The 13,198-nt window shown below is 43.2% G+C and overlaps 2 protein-coding genes across 2 annotated transcripts in view; both read left to right on the top strand.

Annotated features, from left to right (window-relative positions):
* Positions 1-547, top strand: part of CORO7 (coronin 7) — a 107,557-nt gene extending 107,010 nt beyond the window's left edge. The window contains exon 28 of the mRNA XM_063430564.1: positions 156-547. Coding sequence (XP_063286634.1) covers positions 156-161 — 6 coding nt within the window. The 3' untranslated portion in view covers positions 162-547. The remainder of the gene's footprint in view (positions 1-155) is intronic.
* A 3,425-nt stretch (positions 548-3,972) lies between these two features.
* Positions 3,973-10,440, top strand: PAM16 (presequence translocase associated motor 16). Its single transcript, XM_063430568.1, has 5 exons — positions 3,973-4,046; positions 5,794-5,878; positions 7,492-7,631; positions 9,538-9,603; positions 9,812-10,440. Exons 1-5 carry the CDS (start codon positions 4,044-4,046, stop codon positions 9,893-9,895), a joined length of 378 nt encoding a protein of 125 aa, XP_063286638.1. The 5' UTR covers positions 3,973-4,043; the 3' UTR covers positions 9,896-10,440.
* The last annotated feature ends 2,758 nt before the right edge of the window (positions 10,441-13,198 follow it).

Raw genomic sequence — 13,198 nt, 5'->3', positions numbered from 1 at the left:
GAGATACTTTTGCACATAATTTCCCATCTGCAGGCATGTTCTCATACTGCCACCTTTATATACACAGGCTTGTATACACACAGAAGCACACACAGGTAGACCTGCGCACAAATGGCCTCTGTTCTCTTGACAAGTCTCTGTTGTGTCTTTTGCAGGATTAGCCGTGACCTCCTGTGTCCCCTGCTGCCTCCTCACCCCTCAGCTCTCCGCTGTAGAACTGGAAATCCTTTGGACAGAAGCTGAGTTTCTGCTACATTCCAAGCCCAGGGAAAATAAACTCAGGCTAAGATGTTTACACTATCCCCGCATTCCTACCCAGTCAGTAACTACACTTTCCTCCACCCCAGGGCTGCCGACAGAACATGTGCTCTTGGACACAGAACGGTCCCTTGACAGATTCATTCCACGGTCATATCACGGCAGGAAAGCACTTAGCTATATGATGTCGATATTAGTATTTAGACATTAAATCATGGGCCATGGTGAGGCCTTCTGAATTCTGTGGCCTTATCTGTAGGTGGCATCTTGATTGTCCCGCGTGCTGTGGCCCTTTGAAGGCCTTCTGCAAGTAGAACTTTGCTTATAGTTGACATGTTCTACAATCTGTTCTGCCTTTCCCTGCCAGTCAATTGCCCTTGGATCTCACTCTGAAGGTGGTAGTCACAGCCAACCTTATATTTAGGTATGTTTACAAATTCAGCATGCCCCCTGCTGGCTGTGTATTCAAGAGAATACATACCCAGCGACGAGCCACAGATGGTTCCAGTAGGACATGATGAAACTATGGAATTTGTTTAATGTCCTATGGTCATAAGCACAAGCTAGCTACTAAATCATTAATACTGGAAAATGGTAAAGTGTATACAGAGCAATCAGGAGCCAGTAACCTCCCAACTAATGTTTACTTGTATTGTAGAAGCCATATGTTACTTACTAACGCAGGGAGTCTTCATGGCATTGCCAAATGTGCCCCGCGGAGCAGGGTACGCCTTATAACTTCTAATAAAACTGCTAAAACAGCATTGATTTTACTGATTGTCTTTTATTCATAACATCATTCATGTTTAGTTTACCATGAAGTCTACACACTAACGCTGAATCTGGTGTAGAACATATGGTCTTGCATTCTCCCTTTTCACTTTGAGTCTCTGAAACCACATTGAGCCAATTGGGTTCCTGCTATTTTCAAATGGATCTCACTGTGCTACATTGATATGTGTCTGAAAATAGCTCAGACAAACTGCAATCTAACTGTAACGGTGTCCAATTGCCCACTTGCATGAAAAAAAACCTGGAAACACAACTAAGGTAAGAGTTGGATTTTGGGTTAGGGTATTGTTACAAGATTACGGTAGATTTTGAGTAGCTTTTGGGGGGCTTAGAATTATGGGTGCAGGTACCCTGGGCCCTTTCAGAGGAATTGGATCAAATTATGCTAATTTGGTTGCAATTTGGCTGCTTGTGAATAGCTTAAAGAAATACTCTGTACACCATAACAACTTCATCAGAATGCAGTTGTTATGGATCCAGGAGATTCCTGGAGCTGGCTTACTTTCATGGGTTAAACCATTACCGAACTGTTCCGGTTTAACCCCAAAGTCTTCAGTTTAGTGCTGGTCAGCTTTGCCACCAAACGTTTGTTTGAGTCTAAAGCTTCCCACTCACAAAACAGAACGAAAAAGGCATGTATCTTTTTCACTCCATTTTGTGTGACACCCTCAGCCTATTAGCGGCGCCCTGTCCAAAGCTTCCTAATTGGAGCCTCAGAATCAAATGGAAGTTAGAAGGGAAAGTTGACCAGCGACAGAATGAAGACTTCCTGGCACTGTAAGTACTTTATTCCGCTGAAGTTCTTTTGGTGCCTGGAACATATCTTTACTTAGGAAACTTACAGAGATTCAGCTGATTTTCTCGTCTACCAGTCCAGAAGGATGCCTAATTGTGACCCGCCATTTAAAAACCAGATCTCTGAGAAGAATTTACTGTGAGTCTCTGGCAAATTGGTTGAAACATTGGTTACCTTACACATCGCACATGAAGGGGAAGGGAAAGGTGAAACTATTTCTGTCTCAATGGACTCTTTAACTATATACGTTAATTTGCTGCCCCTACAACCTTATGTCCGTTATGTTTCCAACTCAACTACTTAGGCCGAAAATTTTAAAATTCACTTTGAATTTTAGCAGTTCACATTTTAATGAATAAACCGGAAAGTTAATTTCAAATCTTAGGCCGTCATGGCCAAACTTAAAATCGAGGTGACGTGGAAAGCTATTCTATTTTGGCTTAGAATTCGAAATTTACTTTGAAATCCCAACAATTTAGATTTTAATAAATAAATCTGCTACATGTCCAGTAAGCCACTTACTGGCATTATGGGTAAGTCCTGCTTGCCAATATTGATACATCTTTAACAGGGCAGACCCAGTAATGTAATGGGCCAGCTGTGGGCTTACTTACTTACTTACTTTATTACAGCAACCTGGCTAGACATTGGATACACTCTCAAAACCTTTCAAACCATTGTGGTACACATGGCAATGGGTGATCACTCGGTTATTCTATTTGCCCTGTACAAATGTCTGTTTAGCACAGGATGAGTTTAAATACAGCCCTGATATAAATTTTTTATAGGGGTTTTATTTACTAATCTCTTTATTGTAGTAAATTGAAAACTGTATGGCAAAATCTAGGCTAAAATAGGTGAGCTGTAACTATAAAGGAGTTAGATTATTTTTCCAGTACAACTATTGCTGCCGATATGTTTCAGTTCGCTAGAATTCAGAGTTTAGTGAATAATGCCCTAGGTGTCTCTAAACAACTGCTAATCTGACCGCTCTCACAGTCATAACGCAGACACACACAGTTGTGTATGAAAACACTTGGAGCCAATGGAACTAATCCAAAGAAGCGTAGAATTGTTGTCACCAATATGTTAGTAGGAAGTTCCACATTAGTGATATCTTATGAGCGGTAGGTTCTCCGGGGAGCCAGGTAAGTGACAAATTGTAGAGGACTTCTGGCACCATAACTACTAAAAATTGCAAGAGTGGTTATGGTGCATTAATTGTGTACAAATATGAGAACACTGTGAAGCTATTTTCACACGTTCTTTTCCTATAGTATGTATAGGAAGCTCCTAGCGGGAGCTTAACTAGAATAGCTCCTATAGCAGGGATAGGCAATCTTCGGCACAGCAGATGTTTTGGACTGCACCTCCCATGATGCTTTGCCAGCATTATGTCTGTAAGAGCATTTGGGAGATGTAGTCCACAGCATCTGGAGTGCCGAAGGTTGCCTACCCCTGTCCTATAGTATCACATGAAAAGAAAAACACAACCAACCAAAATAAAATAACTCTGTGGGTGCACTTACTAACACAGAATGAGCACCCACACAACACCTGCCAAATGTGGCAATCACAGATGGGCATTAAAGGGATAATTCTATAAACCCTTTAAATTGGAGGCTCTTTCTCAATCCTGAAGAAGAGGGTTGGATTCAGTTTCAGATCCCAGAGCTACACCTGGAATGGCCAAAAAGGAGATCACCAGCTTAAAAACTACAACTCCCGTGATGCTTTGCGAGCCGGGTAGAGTATCACGGGAGATGTAGTTCTACACCAGCTGGGGAATGTACGTTTATCCAGCCGTGGGTGCTAACACTGTATTAACCAATCATTAATCCCTGCTCCCTTCCAGTATATTACCCGCTCCCACATGTTATATTTAAACCGGCACAAAGCTGTGGCGTAACTAGGGGGGGTGTACCAAGATGGCGGCGCCGGATATCCGGTTGGCCATGCAGAGTAAACCTGCTAGTTTTTATTGTAACTAAGCCACTAGACCCTGATAACCTTAAACCTGCTGAAAGGATCATTCACTCTATGAGATGATGTTTAGCGACTGCACGAGGTTTGTGCCAACCTACAGAGATCAGAGGGTGTACCAATATGGCCGCCTCCTGCTGTCTGCTTCCGGTTGCCCTTTCCCCTCTGACCCCGCTGTTAACCTTGAGCTGTCTGAGCGGCTTGCTGGAGCAGGATGGTGAGTGGAGGCTGCCATGGGGGGCAAAGAGCGAGGAAGGGGGGGGGGGGTCTGATACCACTGTGTGCTATGTACATGTAGTATGATGGGGACACACACACATGTAGTATGATATGGGGGGGCACATGTAGTATGATATGGGGGGACACATGTAGTATGATATGGGGGGACACATGTAGTATGATGGGGATACACACACATGTAGTATGATATGGGGGGACACATGTAGTATGATGGGGACACACACACATGTAGTTTGATGGGGGGACACACACATGTAGTATGATGGGGGGGGACACACAGCTATATGTGACACAGCCCCACTTACTGCCCTCACAGAGCTGGCTGCCATTTATTAACACTGAAATTAGCATTATCTCAATCACACACGTCGTGAATTTATTCATATTGTGCTGTCCTACTGTATGGGGTATTCAGATTGTGCTGTCATGCTGTATGGGGTATTTATTCTGTGCTGTCCTGCGGTATATGATATTCAATTGTGCTGTCCTGCTGTATAGGGTATTTAGAATGTGCTGTCCTGCTGTATGGGTTATTCATATTGTGCTGTCCTGCTGTATGGGTTATTCATATTGTGCTGTCCTGCTGTATGGGTTATTCATATTGTGCTGTCCTGCTGTATGGGTTATTCACATTGTGCTGTCCTGCTGTATGGGTTATTCACATTGTGCTGTCCTGCTGTATGGGTTATTCACATTGTGCTGTCCTGCTGTATGGGTTATTCACATTGTGCTGTCCTGCTGTATGGGTTATTCACATTGTGCTGTCCTGCTGTATGGGTTATTCACATTGTGCTGTCCTGCTGTATGGGTTATTCACATTGTGCTGTCCTGCTGTATGGGTTATTCACATTGTGCTGCCCTGCTGTATGGGTTATTCACATTGTGCTGCCCTGCTGTATGGGTTATTCACATTGTGCTGCCCTGCTGTATGGGGTATTCATATGCTTCAGCAGGGATATCTGTCCATTTATGAAGGTGGAAACCCAAAAGAACAGTATTGATTAGTTATTGTTACCCCCAAATGCTTTTAATGAATTTACATACCAGGGCAGCAAGTTCCATTTACTGTCCAGCAGCATGAATAAGTAATGTGTACAACGGAAACCATGGTAGACGTTCACCTTTTGTGTTTACCTGTGTCCTTCATGTGATATGTTTTATAATGATTTGGTAATGTATTTCAGCGTTACAATACTCCTATACTGCTGCTAATAATAATAATATCTATTATTATTATTATTATTATTATTATTAGCTACAAAAAGACTCCACTATATAAAGGTCAATAGACTTCTAATGGGACAGAGGTTTATTGAATAACTGTGTTCCCCTTCACACAGTTTCCCCCTATTGCATCATATGTCGGTGAAGCACATCGAAGCCGTGTTAAGGATTGCCAACCTCTTGCATTGCATGTTTTGTATGATTAATTTCTTGTGATGTCCAGCCAGCATTATGGCAAACAGAGAATTGTAAACATATAGTTTATACACTTCCATTGCAAAAGGTTTGCCATGTTTGTTTCATCAATCTCTGTAATAATTCTTGGAGTCTAACGCTCGTCAGTCATAGGTGGCTGTGTGTTGGCACATACTTGTTTTGCCAGTAGTGACACTGGCCCATCATTTTATTCGGTAACAATTAAAATGGAATTTCTGTTTGCGTAATAAGGGAATAGATGGATCTGGTATTTTATATCTTTTCTTTTGATTTTCTCTCCGTAGGCCAAGTACTTGGCACAAATCCTGGTTATGGGAGCGCAAGTTGTAGGCAGAGCATTTACACGGGCATTGCGTCAAGAGTTGGCTGGTAAGTACTCTTCCTTAGAAGATAAAACATACATTATTTATAAACTATATAATATTCTATATTTCTATTTATGGTATTTAAAATGTCACTTTGGATGGACCGATCGGAAAGTATCATATCACTTTAATAGTTAATTTTTCAGCAGAAGTGACATTGGCGTGGCATTTTATCAGCTCTGAAGGGTTAACAGTGACCCAGCATACAAATACTATGATTGTATTATGTGGAAGGTGAAACTTCTTCTTCACATGATATCCCAAGTTGATGAAAGCTATGGTTGTCTGGCCAATCCACTGGTTGACTTTAAAACAGTTTGACAAAAAAACAAGGGATTGCATCAACAGCCTCCTATAACCACTACTATAATGGATATGGTACTTAACTAACTGTAACCTAAATTACACAGTGCACCTAACGTGTGGGAGCTTGGAGTGTCACTTTTAAAGAAACACTATAGGGTCAGGAACACAAGCATGTATTCCTGACCCTGGAGTGTTAAAACACAATCTGGCCCCTCTTTGCCCCCCCTAAACATAGCAGAATATTTATTTTATTCCACTCTGTTGCTGCTGGGTCTGCCCCTGATCTGCCTGCTTGGCTGACATCATCAAAAGTGTTTAAAGAACCACTCTAGGCACCCAGACCACTTCAGCTTAATGAAGTGGTCTGGGTGCCAGGTCCAGCTAGGGTTAACCCATTTTTTTATAAACATAGCAGTTTCAGAGAAACTGCTATGTTTATTAATGGGTTAAGCCTTCCCCCAAAGCCTCTAGTGGCTGTCTCATTGACAGCTGCTAGAGGCGCTTGCGTGATTCTCACTGTGAAAATCACAGTGAGAGCACGCAAGTGTCCATAGGAAAGCATTGTAAATGCTTTCCTATGTGACCGGCTGAATGCGCGCAGCTCTTGCCGCGCGTGCGCATTCAGCCGACGGGGCGGAACCGAGGCGGAGAGGAGGAGGAGAGCTCTCCGCCCAGCGCTGGAAAAATGTAAGTTTTACCCCTTTTCCCCTTTCCAGAGCCAGGCGGGAGGGGGACCCTGAGGGTGGGGGCACCCTCAGGGCACTCTAGTGCCAGGAAAACGACTATGTTTTCCTGGCACTAAAGTGGTCCTTTTAATAAAGCCAATCACAATGATTTCACATAGGAAAGCATTGGATTGGCTAAGATTGTCAGGGAGGCAGATCGGGGCAGAGCCAGCACAAGTCAAATACAGCCCTGGCCAATCAGCATCTCCTCATAAAAATGTATTGAATCAATACATTTAGGAAAGTTTACTGTCTGCATGCAGCGGGTGGAGACACTGAATGGCAGTCACACCGTGCAGCACTGCCCCAGGAAGCAACTCTAGCAGCCATCTGAGGAGGTGTCCCTAGGCTGTAATGTAAACACTGCATTTTCTCTGAAAAGACAGTGTTTACAGCAAAAAGCCTGAAGGGAATGATTCTACTTACCAGAACAAATACAATAAGCTGTAGGTGTTACAGATACTTTGTTGTCTCTTTAATGGGTTTTAATAATTTTGCTTTATTGGTTTTTGTCTGACCCTTAGCCCCAGGATTGGCTGGCCCAATTGTTATATTTATTAGTGTTTCCAATCCATTTCTCTATCAGCGAGTAGAGCAGCAGCTCAAGCAAGAGGCGGTCGAGCTGGTACGGAGTCTGCAGCTGCCAGCAGCCTGTCTGGGATTAGCCTCCAGGAAGCCCAACAGATCCTCAACATCTCCAAACTGAATCCCGAGGAGATCCAGAAGGTAAAATATCACAAAGAAACAAGACCTTTATTGCTTCAAACTAAACGAATCCAAAATGTCCTGAAACACGTTCATATATTTGGTGATGTGACTTGTTATATAATGAGCAATAGGGGACATTACTATGTCTGTGTGCAGGTCTGTTTCACTGCTCTATAACTAGAGTGAGCGTAGGCTTTCCGGGTCACCCACATTTTACTGGGCAGTTAACGTGTGTGTGTGTGTGTGCGTGCGCCGCTCTGTTGGTCTGTACGGGAAAAGTGCTGGCAGCAAGTTGGTAAATATCATATGATGCCAGAAGGAAATTATTTCATCACGAGATGATCCTGCTGACACCAGCCGGACACACTGATTGATTTCTACCAGCAGCGCATCAATTTACTTCTGGGCAGCACTATTTGTGCATCATCCAACAGCCTTAATCATTCTGTTCCATACTGACAGCCTACATCTGATTCTGTTATTTCTGTTGCTGATTTTTGTTTTTTTTGTGGGGTTTTCTGTTTTTCACCTTTTATTTATTACTTCATATAGTCCGTAGGTTGTTTTTATTTATTTATTTATTTCTGTTTTGTGTCCAGAATACAGACATGGCATTAATACATTGCCCATCAGTCTGTAGCATTACCATCTCATACCATATTTTTGTCATATTAAAGGGACACTATAGTCACCTGAACAACTTTAGCTTAATGAAGCAGTTTTGGTGTATAGATCATGCAGTCTCACTGCTCAATACTCTGCCATTTAGGAATTAAAGGGACACTATAGGCACCCAGACCACTTCAGCTCAGGTCCCTTATCCCTGCAAAGCTAATTATTTTTTCTAAACTGCAATAATTAGCTTAGTGGGGTAACTCCTTGTCATTAGGTGACTTTTGGTCATGCATAAGGACATCCAGCGTCGCCGGAGTCCTAATGTGAGCGCAAGGCGGAGGAGGGCCAACAAAGTGAAGTGACAGAATGTTTTTGTTTTGTTTTGTTTTGTTTTTTTAACACTTCCGGCACCGTGTCACACCTCCCTGCAAGTGACCTACACAGCTTTGCTAAACACTATCAGTGAAGAGATATCTAATGTTTAAACTTCCTTTATTGCACAGTCTGTTTTATTTAGAATGTTTTGTCTCCTGCACTGTTGATGGCCTGCTAGACCCTGCATGAGCCTACGGAGTGTGATTAAAGTTCAATTTAAAGAGTAGGAGATCAAATCTTCTAAAGAAAATGAGACCATTAAAGAACCACTATAGGCACCCAGACCACTTCAGCTCAATGCAGTGGTCTGGGTGCCAGGTCTCTAGGTTTAGCCCTGCAGCTGTAAACATAGCAGTTTCAGAGAAACTGCTATGTTTCACTGAGGGTTTTTCCAGCCTCTAGTGGCTGTCTCACTGACCGCTGCTAGAGGCGCTTCCACGATTCTCACTGTGAAAATCACAGTGAGAAGACGCCAGCGTCCATAGGAAAGCATTGAGTAATGCTTTCATATGGGCTGTTTGAATGCGTGCGCAGCATGAGATAGTGATTGGTGCAACGTGGCATTTTGCTGTGTTTGCGCAATAGCCCCCCAATGCTTTCCTATGGAAAAGCATTGGATTGGCTGAGATCGTCAAGATTGATGATCTCCGCTATGGAGGCGGGGCCAGCTGGAAATGGAGAAAGGGTGAGTAAAATACAGTTTAACTCCACAGAGAGGACAGGTCTGAGCACCTCAACATTTATTCCAGCTTATAGTGACCCTTTAAGCTAAAAAAAAATGTGATACCTATTGTGTCCATTAACAACTTTTCATCTTGCTTAACTTGTTCTCTTCCCCAGTCATTTTTTAATTTTTTTTTTTATATATATTTTTTTTTAAATATTTTAATCAATAAAAGTTTCTACAACATTTTTCTTGATTTTTCTGTTTCAGAATTACGATCACCTTTTCAAAGTAAATGACAAGACAGCTGGAGGATCCTTCTACTTACAATCTAAGGTTTGTGATTTACCGAGCTGTGGCCACCTGTTACTAGTCCGTACTGATTGGAGACGGGCGATGGTTACTATGTATCAGTCACAGCTGGGCTGTACTCGTTTCTTACATATTCTTCGTTTCCTGTGATTTTGCTTCACTGATATCAAGATGCACAACATCATCAAAACAACTCCCTTAGGATAAAACTTTCTCTCCGATTTGTCACCAGGTTGTTCGAGCCAAGGAGCGGCTTGACCAGGAGTTACACATCCAGCAAAAGGAACAAGCACAGGAAGAAAGCAAGCAGACGTGACCCCTGACCCCATCTTACTAAATCGTATAGTGCAGCCTCCATCTCTGCCCATAGAATGACAACCCCTATAATCCTGAGCCAGCCACTGACCGCTGCTGAGCTACACCACAACGAGAGATGGTTGTTTTAGTTAATCGGGCGCTGGAGAAATGCAATTTGAATACACCTGGTTTACGCCAGAGGCTAGCGACACATTACATAACCGATAATCTCTTGACGGACAATGGGATCGGGAGGCCAATCTGCCAACAAATGGAATTGTAATTTATAATTGTGCTAATAAAGCGATCTGGTTTAGTTTTGTTTATGAAATAATTTCAGTGTTTTCTGTTTTGTTTAAGCACCTTAGAGATGCTCTGATTTCTGCCATGCAGATCGTATAGAGCGGCCTATCTTGGGTAATGCCAGTGCTATCTCTGTCCCAATCAAGTGTCCTGTAACATGTAACAAGTGCAAATATAAACTGCTGGATTGTGTAGGTAACTGCTCGTACAGATATATAATCTATAACCACGGCACCTTGTAATAAAGACAAACTGCCCTTACCTGATGGCCCTGCATTGCTGCTTCTGCTAAATTAATTGTAGTATTCTGTAACGGTCATTATATGTAGGAAATGCTGTACGTTATGTCACTTATAGAGCAAGCAACAAGTCATAATGAGAGGCCTCTCTGAAGCAGGGAATCATAACACGTAGAAGGAATTGGCATGGTGACCATGCTATAATGACCCACCTACATCATATAGGACCCGTATTGGGCCCCAGTTATGATGTCCCTGTTTATGCTACGATGACCCGTTTTGGGCCCCAGTTATGATGTCCCTGTTCATGCTATGATGACCTGTTTTGGGCCCCAGTTATGATGTCCCTGTTCATGTTATAATGACCCGTTTTGGGCCTCAGTTATGATGTCCCTGTTCATGCTATAATGACCCGTATTGGGCCCCAGTTATGATGTCCCTGTTTATGCTATGATGACCCGTTTTGGGCCCCAGTTATGATGTCCCTGTTCATGCTATAATGACCCGTTTTGGGCCCCAGTTATGATGTCCCTGTTCATGTTATAATGACCCGTTTTGGGCCTCAGTTATGATGTCCCTGTTCATGCTATAATGACCCGTTTTGGGCCTCAGTTATGATGTCCCTGTTCATGCTATAATGACCCGTTTTGGGTCCCAGTTATGATGTCCCTGTTCATGCTATAATGACCCGTTTTGGGTCCCAGTTATGATGTCCCTGTTCATGCTATAATGACCCGTTTTGGGCCCCAGTTATGATGTCCCTGTTCATGTTATAATGACCCGTTTTGGGCCCCAGTTATGATGTCCCTGTTCATGCTATAATGACCCGTTTTGGGCCCCAGTTATGATGTCCCTGTTCATGCTATAATGACCCGTTTTGGGCCCCAGTTATGATGTCCCTGTTCATGCTATAATGACCCGTTTTGGGCCCCAGTTATGATGTCCCTGTTTATGCTATAATGACCCGTTTTGGGCCCCAGTTATGATGTCCCTGTTTATGCTATAATGACCCGTTTTGGGCCTCAGTTATGATGTCCCTGTTCATGCTATAATGACCCGTTTTGGGCCCCAGTTATGATGTCCCTGTTCATGTTATAATGACCCGTTTTGGGCCTCAGTTATGATGTCCCTGTTTATGCTACGATGACCCGTTTTGGGCCCCAGTTATGATGTCCCTGTTCATGCTATGATGACCTGTTTTGGGCCCCAGTTATGATGTCCCTGTTCATGCTATAATGACCCGTTTTGGGCCCCAGTTATGATGTCCCTGTTCATGTTATAATGACCCGTTTTGGGCCTCAGTTATGATGTCCCTGTTTATGCTACGATGACCCGTTTTGGGCCCCAGTTATGATGTCCCTGTTCATGCTATGATGACCTGTTTTGGGCCCCAGTTATGATGTCCCTGTTCATGTTATAATGACCCGTTTTGGGCCTCAGTTATGATGTCCCTGTTCATGCTATAATGACCCGTTTTGGGCCCCAGTTATGATGTCCCTGTTTATGCTATGATGACCCGTTTTGGGCCCCAGTTATGATGTCCCTGTTCATGCTATAATGACCCGTTTTGGGCCCCAGTTATGATGTCCCTGTTCATGTTATAATGACCCGTTTTGGGCCTCAGTTATGATGTCCCTGTTCATGCTATAATGACCCGTTTTGGGCCTCAGTTATGATGTCCCTGTTCATGCTATAATGACCCGTTTTGGGTCCCAGTTATGATGTCCCTGTTCATGCTATAATGACCCGTTTTGGGTCCCAGTTATGATGTCCCTGTTCATGCTATAATGACCCGTTTTTGGCCCCAGTTATGATGTCCCTGTTCATGTTATAATGACCCGTTTTGGGCCCCAGTTATGATGTCCCTGTTCATGCTATAATGACCCGTTTTGGGCCCCAGTTATGATGTCCCTGTTCATGCTATAATGACCCGTTTTGGGCCCCAGTTATGATGTCCCTGTTCATGCTATAATGACCCGTTTTGGGCCCCAGTTATGATGTCCCTGTTTATGCTATAATGACCCGTTTTGGGCCCCAGTTATGATGTCCCTGTTTATGCTATAATGACCCGTTTTGGGTCCCAGTTATGATGTCCCTGTTCATGCTATAATGACCCGTTTTGGGCCCCAGTTATGATGTCCCTGTTCATGTTATAATGACCCGTTTTGGGCCCCAGTTATGATGTCCCTGTTCATGCTATAATGACCCGTTTTGGGCCCCAGTTATGATGTCCCTGTTCATGCTATAATGACCCGTTTTGGGCCCCAGTTATGATGTCCCTGTTCATGCTATAATGACCCGTTTTGGGCCCCAGTTATGATGTCCCTGTTTATGCTATAATGACCCGTTTTGGGCCCCAGTTATGATGTCCCTGTTCATGCTATAATGACCCGTTTTGGGTCCCAGTTATGATGTCCCTGTTCATGCTATAATGACCCGTTTTGGGCCCCAGTTATGATGTCCCTGTTCATGCTATAATGACCCGTTTTGAGTCCCAGTTATGATGTCCCTGTTTATGCTATAATGACCCGTTTTGGGCCACAGCCTTGGCGTAAAGAACCCCTGCTGTAGAGGAGTCAAGCTGCTTCCCACGTCACAACTGTAATATAACTAAGCAGCATTCTAGCAAGTTACAAAGCCATATGTATGATAATCTGTAACCTTAAAATGGTTTGATGGGTATTCTAAGTTTTATAGTGACTTTGCACTTTCCTAATTTATATATGTGGGTAAAGGGATTCAGAGTGTTTTTAGATAGAATACTGTAGTTATTAACAATA

The sequence above is a fragment of the Pelobates fuscus genome, chromosome 8 (genome assembly GCF_036172605.1).
Source record: "Pelobates fuscus isolate aPelFus1 chromosome 8, aPelFus1.pri, whole genome shotgun sequence".
Taxonomy (NCBI): domain Eukaryota; kingdom Metazoa; phylum Chordata; class Amphibia; order Anura; family Pelobatidae; genus Pelobates; species Pelobates fuscus.
Note: the sequence above shows the minus strand (reverse complement) of the source record. Positions and strands in the feature narration are given on the sequence as shown.